This window comes from Cyprinodon variegatus, unplaced genomic scaffold (genome assembly GCF_000732505.1).
Source record: "Cyprinodon variegatus isolate N-32 unplaced genomic scaffold, C_variegatus-1.0 Scaffold74, whole genome shotgun sequence".
Lineage (NCBI taxonomy): Eukaryota > Metazoa > Chordata > Actinopteri > Cyprinodontiformes > Cyprinodontidae > Cyprinodon > Cyprinodon variegatus.
Genome location: NW_015150527.1, coordinates 303,505 through 314,809, shown reverse-complemented (window position 1 = coordinate 314,809; position 11,305 = coordinate 303,505). Strand labels below are relative to the sequence as shown.

The window sequence follows — 11,305 nt, the reverse complement described above, 5'->3', positions numbered from 1 at the left end:
ATATATATATATATATATATATATATATATATATATATATATATATATATTAGTTTTTTTTAGCATTTGTTACATATTAACATATTGATATTTACATTTAAAAATATATTTACATTTAAAATCCAAACCCCTTCCAAAGCTCTGCTTTGTAATTCTTTCCAAAGATTAAAGCTGTGCTTTATGTTGTTGGAAAAAGACACCAAATTTCTCTTTATTATTAAACAGGAGGGAAAAAAAGCCCTCTTTTAGTCAGCTTGTGATGTGCAACAACAAGTGGGGGAGGGGCGGCCTTGTCTTACTCCATGCATCAGACAGCCAGTAAACATTTTACAGGCTTTTTAAAATCATACACATTTTCACAAGAGTAAAAAAACATACACTGGAGTTAATGAGTTGAAAACCTTTCAAGTCATATTATCACTTATTTTAAGCTGCTTGTGCAGGTAAGAATTCAGTAACAATAATTTTATCTCACAATAGCTATGTACATTCATAGGTTTTTAGTACCGGATTTAATAAAATAGGGATGGAAAATTTAATGTTCTATTCTATTTTTTTATTGTATTTTTTTGGAATATACTGTATTTGTACAACTTTTAAAATGCTGAAAATCACAAATAACCCTAAATATTTTGGTAATGTGCAAACATTTTAGATCAACACTTAGTTCTTTCCAAAGAAGCCTACATTTATAGTAATCTTTAAAATCCGCCAGGAATAAGACATGAGATGTGATCATTTTGATTTCTGGTTTTGAAAAAAGGAAAGAACTGAAAGCTTTCAGATCAGGAGCGATTCAACAATAGAGAACAACAAGGAAATTAAGGCAGATTTAAGACATGCAAACATCTTTACTGTAAATAAATGAATTACTTATGCAGCGTAAATTCTATTTATGAATAATGATAAACAGTGAGGCTGTATTTCTTCAGTTTAAAAGCATTTTGAGAAATGTCAGGTCACTTGAGTCCAGTCAAAACATTTCAACTTGCAGCTGCTGATTTGGCCTGTGGGTCGAAGCTCTGGGGAAACTGGAGTTATTGTTTGTTTTCCTTCATAAATAAACAAACTATGGACACAGCAACTGTTTGCAGTTCGAGTCGCTTTCAGCTCGCATTCCCACAGGGTTTTATTTTCCAACCTTTATTCTGTAACTTATTTCCAGACTATCTGTGTGTCCCCTGCAGCTCTCAGCCCCCGAAGATCGTCTTCAACCGGCTCAACGGAAAGCGCCACAACGGGACGGCCACACAGAAGAGCCAGAGTCCGGCAGCAGAGGGATTCACGCCCGCACACGAGGAGAACGTCAGATTCGTCTACGAAGGTTAGGATCAGCCGATTGGTGGGCTGCGGCGTGAGGTCGGGCGTCCTGATCTAATCCTAAAGCCAATAGAAGCCGTTCACACTGGGGGTGTGAAGGTCAAAGGTTGGGAAGGTTGATAAGCCGGACGTTCTCTTTCAGATTTCTCCTCTGCAGCTGTGCTTCTATAAACTCTTACAATAACATATGGTCAGGTGAAAATGTAGTTAAATATTCCAAATCTTTAAATGGTTAAAATAGTGATTTATTTAATCTAGAGAAAAAACTATTCATGCCGATCTGCAAGGAAGTTCAGAAGATCACCAAAACAATACGTTACAATTCATTGACATCCAAAAGCAGATAAGAAACTGAAATGTTTGACATCTAACCATCTGGAAACGGTTATGGAGTTAATTGAAAGGATTTGCAATATAAAGCCAAAACAGCTGCTTTCCAAAAATAGAAAGTTTCATGTCATACCTTTCAAAAGAAGATGAAGAAAAAAATACATCTTTGCACTTGAGACATTTAGGAAAATCCCCTGTGGCCTGACAGAGAAGGACAATTCTGGAAAGTTATTTTCCTGTTAACAGCAATTTTTTCCAAAACTAAAAATATCGTATCATAAAGTAGAGAGACGTATGTTTCATTTAAAGTCTGCAAAGTGGCTAAAAATCTAAATGATATCAGAGCAGTGTGCTCTTTGTGAATAAAATAAAAAATGGTCCTTTAAAGACTTGAGAATGCTGAAGTTGCCCCTTAAAAATGAGTTTGTCGCCCCTGTTCAAACATACAGCCCTGCAGAATAAGATCATTGAACTGTCCAGCATGCTGGTAGCATTGCAACTGACCTATCCGAGGTTAAAAGGTCACAATACGCCTTCAATATTCCAACCTTATTTTATTGAAATAAACTGAATATTACCCATAAAACAATACAAACCCCTTTATACTGCAGAGAGGGTAGCCTTGCATATTAGTACAAAAGTTCAGAGCATTGACAGTGGCTGATTACCAGACTGTTTGATCATAGTTATACTGAGCTTCAGTTCCCAGCCTGTAGAACCTGTTGTCACATCACCCTCCTCTCAATCCGATTTCCTGTCATTAGAATTTTAGATAAAAAATAAATAAAATTTTATGGATAAGATCAGTTTCCCATGCAAGTATCAGGAAAATTTTACAGCCTTAGTAAACTTTCCTCTCAACCTGAAAATCCTAAAGTACAATAACCCTCCTTCTTTGCGCAACACGTAATAGAATAAACAAGTTAAAAAAAAAATTAAGGTTTTGGTTTGATTGAAACTGGGCTTACTTGAAACTGGGATGATTGGGCATGAATTTAACAATCTGTATCACAATCTACTGTTGCTGAACCAAATATTAGGATATGTGAGTGATTACTTTTTCACTGTGTGTCAAGAAGGTTTAGATACTAGCTCTCCGATAATAAATCAACATTTTAAAAATGCAAAGTGTGTTTTTCCAGGTTGTCTGTCATCAAAATGCCCTATCTAAATCAAGAAATGTGTAAGGGGTGATAAACATTTTCATAGCTTTATATCCTGTCTAATAAATGTGTTAAAGCTAGAGGGACTTTGGCTCATTCAGTGCTTCCCTTCCTGAACTATCTGCCCCTTACAAAGGGTTTGACTAACCTTTTTTCATTCAGAAAAAAACACAGATGAACTCCTCTCATTGGTTGCATAATGTTAGATTCAAATCATCCCATCTACAATAATTAAACAGGCTGTGAAGTCAGCGTCTCATGAAGGAAAGCGGCTCAGAGAGCTGAGTTTGTGTTAATAAGCGACATCCTGTTACTGTGGGGCTTTGACCAGGTGAGGCGTGCTCTGCAGTGGTATTTTATTACAAAATAAACCCCGCGCCTCATCTATCCCTCCTACACTAACTAATGCAACAGGGATTTGGTTTTCATATGTTTTATCCTTCTAGTAAGTCTAGTTGTGTTGTGCAGGAAATCCCTCACTCTGCACAGCTATCCCTGCAAAGTAGTGACCCCATTTTTCACATTGTGTTCCAACTATTCAGTAGATTTTATGTGATAAACTGGGAGGCAACAACCCTAAGAGCCTTTATGACATTCAGCTAAGGCAAACTAAATAAAGATGTGCAAAAGCAACATGACTCTTTGAGAGGAAGCAGCTCATTCTGACATCTGCAAAAAGGATATTTGTGTAGATTTTATAAACATGAAGGTGAGCAATTTCAGGTTAGTTTTAGGATTATTGCAAGTTTGTAGAAAATGTAAAAACACTCATGCTATCACGAGTGTGAAAGCACTGCCAACATAAATCAGCCAGAAAGTATAGCTACTGAGAAGTGGTCTGTGGTCTCCACCTGCAGAATCACTCCTTTAGTGAGTCTTGCTAATTGCCAATAATTTCCTCTTGTTGTCTTTTTTATTTGCACAACAGCATGTGATTTAATTGATTAATTTAATTGATTTTGATTTTTTTGAGCAAGATAGATTGATAGCTAAAGATCCCATCAATGCTGTTTAAAGAGTAGGAAAATTCATACCTTTCGGGTTATCAGCCATATTGGATATGGGTGTCTATAAATTAACAGTATTTTGACTCTCAATCCAAATAGATGTTGCAGAGATGCTTGTTTTTCTCTTCCTGAAGTCGTGTTTTATTTTGTGCAGTATGGCAGGAAGTAGAGCAGAAGCTGGAGCACAGAGTGGAGTCAGATGACACCAAGGGGCCTGTCCAGTACACAGAGAAGACCCCCAGTACTGTAATGAAGAGTGAGTAGCTCCACGTCTTTGCTCCTGCACTTCAAACAACACAACAAAGTGAATGGGCAGTGGTTAATCTCATCTGTGTGATTTATAACGGGCAGCTCTCTTCCTGTTCAGCAACCTGCAGAACTTTGACCCCTGTAATCTCACCTTGGGGTTTATCTGTTATCTGGTTTTCTGAAACGACACCAAAAGGGACCGCTTTCGTCATCCCAGTCAGACGCGACGCCGCTTTATATTATGCTTCACCTTCCATGTGCAGCCAGAGGGCAGATTTTGAAACAGTGCTTCAGTTTAAAGTTTTGAGAAGATCTGGTCGTTCCAGACAGACCGGCTTGTTTCGTCTCGGCTGTCACATGTTCATTCAGTCACACCAGTCTACTCCAGTTTGGGCCAGAAACCTTCCTGTGAGATTAGCTACAGTCGCACCAGTCCTCCCTTATATAACTGAAAACAGTAGATGCTGATTTCCATATTTCTTTGGCATAATTCCAATTACATTTCAGCCTGAATTCCTTTTATAATCTCATGTTTATCTCTGACAATTGTTATAAATCTTTGCTTAAATGACCCATGTGCTCATCTCCTAAATAATAACCTAGTATAAGATCTCAGAATCTAAGACATGAAAATGGGAAACATTCTTAGATGCATATCGTTCATCTGACCTCATAGGAAGGAATTGATTAAATTGAATAAGTATTTCACAAGAATTAATATTTGCTAACGTCTTTACAGGCTAAAAACTTCCACATAAAGCATACTTTTACTGCTCATAAATGTTGCTGGTTGAGCCGGGGTGCGTTCAATAAAACCTATTTTATGGCTCATTTTATCTTTTATGTACCCTATTGTTTTGTTTTTTTTTAAGCACTTTAATACAATGCATGATAAAAGCTTCATGTTAAACTGTAAACATGGAGTGGTGGCCTAATGGTTAGGGCATAGAGCTTGGAATCCAGAGGTTCTGAGTTTGAGCCCCACTTCTGCCACTCTGGCTCCTTGAATAAGACCCTTAACCTCACACTGCTCCCCAGTCGCCGCACAATGGCAGCCCACTGCTCCCCAAGGGGATGGATTAAATGCAGAGTTAATTTCTCCAATGTGAGATCAATAAGGTTAAATTATTGTTACACATTTATCTTTGACTGCCGTATTTTGATTCGTTTCAGACTTTGTGCCTATAGATCTGGAGGAGTGGTGGGCTCAGCGCTTCCTCGCCAACATTGCCAATCTGTCGTAAGTATACGGGAGCGCGCAGAGAAAGCCTGCATCGGCGCTCTTTGCGGGATGTCAGGAGAACGGCTCGTCCTCCGAAGCTGCAGCGTTGTGCATGTTTTGGAATCAGATTTTTAAAGCCCTGTGCTCCACGCTGCTGTTGGGTGCACGGTATAAACTCGTCCCTCTCCCCTCCCCCGAGTGGAGCAACGGCGAGCAGAATGTAGACTCTGACAGAACTGACCTCATGTTGTGCTGCATTAAAGGACACCTCTCTGTACTTGAACAATGAATACGCACAGCTTCCTGTACTTTTGGGTGTGTGGATGTTGAGTTTGAAAAAGTAAAAATGTTTTGCAAAACAAAAAACTCTATAGAGTTTTTTTTCTATTTATAACCCTATTTGTCATTGAGGATTTTTTTAGTTTTTAGAAAATAAAGGCGATCATTCATAAGATCAGATATGGTACGAGGTAACAAAAACATCGTTTTATTTTAACAGTCCAACATTGTAATAAATGCAACACCTGAAAAAAGAACTCCTAAAATGCATGAAGTGTCTTAAAAAGAGTATTTACAACATTTAAATCTGTAAACGGTTCATAATTTAAAAGTTTCTGCTTTAATATTTCCAGACTAGCTCCCATATATACATTTTTTTATATATATTTCCCCATGTCAAAATTCTCTGCTACAGCTTCAAAGCTCCATTTTTCCTGCTCCCTCCTCTGGCGCCCCGGCTGCTCTTTTTAGCCCTCCTGTGACCCGCTGTAGGATGGCCCCGCTTAGCCGTGGTGAAGGTGATACACTGGGAGTCCAGATAGTCCATTAGCTTCGCAGCACCGAGACGTATCCCTGCTTCTTTGAGCTGCTGCTGGAGCTGAGAGAGAACCAGAGGCTGGTACTGAAGGATCCGACTGTACAGGCTGGAGTCGGACAGGATGAAGGAGCGCACCGCCTGGAGGCGGTCCTGGAGACGAGAAGCCGCCTGGGAGGATGAGATGCCGCCATCGCTGTCTGAGTCGCCATCAGAAGAGAGAACCAGCTCAGGGTTGGACCTGATGAGATCAGATTTTTTACATTGTGTGGTCAGAATATCACAAAAACTGAAAACTGATTCACTCTCAGCTGTTTAACATACTTTTAGTCTACTTTCTGGGATTCTTTTGTGACACAAAAACACAAAATAATCCAAAACGGGTAAAGAAAGAAAAGGTTTCTGTAAAAGCTGTTGCACGATGGTGGCAGCATAATGCTTATGGAAATGTTAAATGGCACAGTCAAAGTCCCACCCAGATTAAAAATAGTGATCTTTTTGTTTAGTTGATCCCTTAGATCAGGTCTAAGGGGTGTGAATATTTCCCACTCCACTCACCTTTCTGACTCCTGGCTGGCAGCAGTGGAGGAGGAGCTGTTTGAGCCCTGTGAGGTGGAGAGCAGCTCTACTTCCTCCCCTCTAACAGCTTTGATGGGGGACGCAGTGTCAGGCGCTCTGGGCTCTTTAAACTGCCCCTTCTGGGCGCAGGAGACCTCCCTGCTCATTGGATGCTTCACCCGGGGTGCTGCTTCTTCCTCTGAGTCAGAGCTGACCAGCTGGTGGGTGTACTGGTGGATCTCCTTCAGCTTTAGGACCATCTGACGCTTCGGTAAAGGCCGCACACCGAACCTGCACACAGGAGAACATCAAAAGGTGCAGGTGATGGACAAGCAGATGACAGAAGGAAAAAAAAAAAAAAAGCCTGTTTCAGAGCGACTTAATGAGGAACAGATTGGGAGGGCAAGCTTTAGGACAATGATGGAGGTGAGAGTGAACCCACTAACCTGTTGAGTTTGTTCTTTAGCTCCGGTGTGTCCATGTCAGAGTAGTGGGGCATGGGGGTGATGGGCACCACAGAGGGACGCCGTTTATGCTTGGATGATACTGAGAAGACGCATGCGGCAGAAGAACAGGCACTGGGTTAAAGACTAGATACACTAACAGTGGAGATGTAGATAAGCTTGTTTATAGGTAGAAAACAGACAAAAATAGAGCTCCTTTATAAATAAAAGCCTAATTCAAACAACAAAGCCTTAACCCTTCAGCCGGCTCGCTCAAGTGCTACATCACCAGTCCTGCACACATGAAGCCCAGGTTCGTATCCCTGCTGGGGGGGGGCTGAGCTGCCAGTGTGGTTCCATAGGCAAGACAACTTCACCCTAATGTCTATTTTGTGAGTCGCTTTGCATAAAAGCGTCCTGCTAAATACATAAACACCCTAAACATCATAGGGCACTCCTTGAAATACTTAGAAAATCAACAATTCCAGACTGTTCTTGGAGGAAAGGACAAGACCTTTTAACTTTTGCAACATTAAAAAAAATATGTAATATTTAGATGGCAAAAAGTTAATGTCAATGTGATGAAAAGAAACAGCCACTTGTCCAAATTTATTAAGAAAAAGACCAAAAGTGCATCTAAAGAAATTCCTGAAAAAAGTGAAAGAAACATTATTTTTAGTTTTAACATAACAAAAAAATAACAGCATTAATTCTGATACAGGAACTTTTAATTTAATTTTTACATTTTTTTCTTAACTTAAATTTTTATCAGCTTAATTTACAGTAGGTAATATATCATACAAGGGCTCATAGGATTGATCAAATGCCAAAGCGACAGGTACAGCCAGGTAGCAGTACCTTTGCTAAAAGGCTGGATATAGATCTTGTGCTTCTAGATCTCACTGAGGGATGTGGAGAGGGACTCCATTTGTAAGGGGTATGCAGATCATCAAAAATGGTAACTTGCTCTATAAAGACTTAAAGGGGTCAATCATATACTACACCTATAAAAATAAGGTTTAGGTTAAAATAAAGCTCTATACGCCAAACATTAATCCTGATAGGGTCTTTTTAGTCCTTTTCATGCCTGAAAGGATTTTTTTTTCCACAGAGAACCATCAGCAGTTAATTATTGTATGCTATGCCATCTGTTGGCAGCTTCAGTGAACTCCAGTGTTTATACTGTTAACCCACTGCTACCTTTTCACACTTGATATGGGACTTTTCCCTTTTTCTTCCAACACTATTGCTGTGGAAATTACTTCCTTACTGCACAGATGCACAACACTGTACCGCCAGTAAAAAAAAAAAAAAATGCTTACATTTAGTAAGAAATCTACCAAAAATATAATATTATAAGTCAATAGGGTGCCATAATTTAATCAAAAAAAGTTTCTATGTAACCAGAGTTAATATATAAGGTAGAAATCCATAATCATAGTACAGTACGTGAATAGGCCCCTTTTTAAATAACAGGTTTCTGTATAGGAAAACAGACACTGAGACAATCCAACATTAGATCCATTTTCAGTGAAGATGAATATCATCAAGATGAAATTGTTGTTTGTAAAAGATTATCCTTCCCCCTAAATATTCCTATAATATAATCTCTGAGGCATCTTCAGTGGTCTGACGAAGCATTTCCCCTCTCCCTGCTTTATTTTTTGGTTTGTCCCACCTTCTTGTTCCAGAAAATCAAACTAATTCAAATTAAAGTCCAAAGAAAACACAGGTTCATTTATCAAGCCTTCTGTATCATGTATATTTTTTAGATTTTAAAGTTTTTGTGCAAATTGATGACTAAAAAGATCAATCTACCTGGAGTCTTGAGATGAGCAGACGGGTTCACCCTCTGAGAAAGAGGAAGATCCTCCTCCTCTTCATCACCCTCCCAGCTCTCCCATATTCTGGAGTCCAGGAGGCCGTTGTCGATCTCTGCTGATATCGGGGAGCCTGGATCCGGAGCAGGATCCTGGATGCTGTTAATAGATGGCTGTTTGGAGGCGGATGATGAACCGGGTCTCTCTCTTGGGCTCGAATCTCCAGTTTCCTCGAGTTTCAGGCTGAAGCAGCCTGGGTTGGCCTCCATGCAGGCGTCGAGGCCCCAGGAATCATTAAACGCTATCGGAGGTTCATCCCCAAAGCTTTGATTAAAACTGGCCTCTCTGACATCTGCAGCAGACATTTCTTCCTTCGTTTCCTGACTGAAACCCGTCCTCTCTATGTTTTCTTGCTCGTTTCTCCCTCCTATCCTATTGACGCCATGTTGCATGTTTGACTCTGCAGTTTTCTCGTGAGAGGAAGAGGAGGGTGGGTCTGAAGGGCTGGACATACGGGGGAGATGAAAGCTCCCGGACTCTGCGGCCCCCAGGCTGTCTAAGGATGTTCTCACTTTCATTTGTTCTGAAACGCTCTGCCTCTCCGGGTCTATGTGGAGCGGGGAAGCAGCAGGTGGGACGGGGGGCTGGAGGGGGTCAGTGTGCAGCGGGGTGCTGCTGCATGGCTGAAATCGCAGATGAAGGGGAGTCTCACGCTTCATGGATTCTCTAAAGGAATGTGGGGCTTCAAAGACTTCAGTATTCTTACTGGAGTTTTTATAGTTTCTTATAGAAACATTGAGGTCTGAGCTACTGAGAAGGTTCTCGCTCTGTTTGGACCTGGATTCCCGGCTCGCTGCGTCCCCGGCAGAGCCTCTAAGAGGACTGCTGCAGGTTTGAAACTTGTTCTTAAATGGTGAAGTGGCAGGGGAAGAGTCCCCTCTGGGGAAGAGCTGCGTCCTGCACATGCTGCTGTTGGTCTGTACCGAACAGGTCCTGGTTTTTTGGATGCTCTGGGGAGGAGTGGATGGAATCAACCAGGAAAGTTCTGGAGAACAAGCTGCTGGATCACCAGGACTGAACTGGAAGCTACGACTGGATCCTTTGGGGCTTGGACTGGATTTGATTCCTGTGTAGTTCTGAGGAGAATTCCCGCTCTTTACTTCCATCTCTTCACCTGAATCAGACAAAACGATGAGCTCAGGCTCGTCTCTCTTTGGAGACGGATCAGGAGAAAGAGGAGGACCTTGGCTGTCTCGCTGCTGTGACACCCCCTTAGTCTCTGCAGCTTCATCTCTCCGTTCTCCATCATCCGTCTGATGAGCAGCTTGGCCCGGCGACAGCCCTGGCATGGGAAGGTTAAGGGAAGGTTCGTCTACGACGCTTGCTGATGACTGCAGTAAAGTCCTGCCAGAACGTTTGGATACTGCTTCTTGAGAAGCAGCATTCTGCTTGGACTGAAGAGGCGTGTCCGACCTACAGGACTTATCTCCTCCGTTGTAGACGCCCCAGGACTGGGAGAAAAGGCGACTGTAGCTGCAGTCTGGCTCCGGCTGCAGGTTAGTAACCACTGCATCTCCACCCGGTTCTGCATCCTCCCCCTCATCTTCCTCCTTTTCCTCCTCGGTCCTCTCCTGCTCCTCCCTCTGTCTCTGTGTGGCCGCAAACTCGTAGATCTCCTCCAGCTCGTCCTCATTCACGTGTTCCTCGCTGATCTCTCTGTCGCCTGCAGTGACCTCATCATCTCGTCGGTCCTCCTCGCCCGGCCCTCCTCCATCCACGCCGTCCGAGTCACCTGTGCCTTCATCCTCATCCTCCTCATTCCACATGGATCGGAGGAGCTCCACGAAGGCCTGATCTGTTTGGTTATTCACGTTTTCCTCCTGGTTTACGTTGAGCTCATCATCTCCCACCTCCGCCATGCTCTCTGGTTGTAAATGACAGAGGTGCTCCAGCTCCTGCAGGTCAAACCTGAAAGAACATAGAGGTCGGACGACGGTGTTCTGAGTCAGGGAGGAGAACCACATGAAGAGTCAGTGACTGTGAAAGTTTTATGGGTCTAGTGAAATGAGAAACTTCTTAATACTCAATAAAATCCTTCAAATTTTTTTATTTTGATTTTATATATTGAAAGAGCAGCACAAGTTAGAGCATGACTGAAGAGGAGGTATATTGCTGCACATCTAAAAGCCAAACACTCCAAGCTCAGTCAGAATGGATGGAGAACATCTGTAAAAATTCATTTTTTAAATCTTCCCACTGATATACTTTGATTTAAACCATTCCAGAGTAGCGGAGGCTGTAAATTTAAAGGAATAGTACACCCAAAACATGATTAGCCTTTATTTTCTACACACCCCCATGCTGAACAACACTCTGGAG

The 11,305-nt window shown here is 41.6% G+C and overlaps 2 protein-coding genes across 2 annotated transcripts in view; one reads left to right on the top strand and one right to left on the bottom strand.

Annotated features, from left to right (window-relative positions):
• The window catches only part of fam195a (family with sequence similarity 195 member A), a 7,617-nt gene extending 1,990 nt beyond the window's left edge, over nt 1-5,627 (top strand). Inside the window, exons 3-5 of the mRNA XM_015372621.1 lie at nt 1,188-1,324; nt 3,975-4,076; nt 5,243-5,627. Of these exons, the coding sequence (XP_015228107.1) occupies nt 1,188-1,324; nt 3,975-4,076; nt 5,243-5,313 (310 nt within the window). The 3' untranslated portion in view covers nt 5,314-5,627. The remainder of the gene's footprint in view (nt 1-1,187; nt 1,325-3,974; nt 4,077-5,242) is intronic.
• A 144-nt stretch (nt 5,628-5,771) lies between these two features.
• slx4 (SLX4 structure-specific endonuclease subunit) overlaps nt 5,772-11,305 on the bottom strand; it is a 15,440-nt gene continuing 9,906 nt past the window's right edge. Inside the window, exons 10-13 of the mRNA XM_015372612.1 lie at nt 8,925-10,894; nt 7,110-7,209; nt 6,664-6,954; nt 5,772-6,346 (exon numbers count right to left, since the gene is read on the bottom strand). Of these exons, the coding sequence (XP_015228098.1) occupies nt 5,980-6,346; nt 6,664-6,954; nt 7,110-7,209; nt 8,925-10,894 (2,728 nt within the window). The 3' untranslated portion in view covers nt 5,772-5,979. The remainder of the gene's footprint in view (nt 6,347-6,663; nt 6,955-7,109; nt 7,210-8,924; nt 10,895-11,305) is intronic.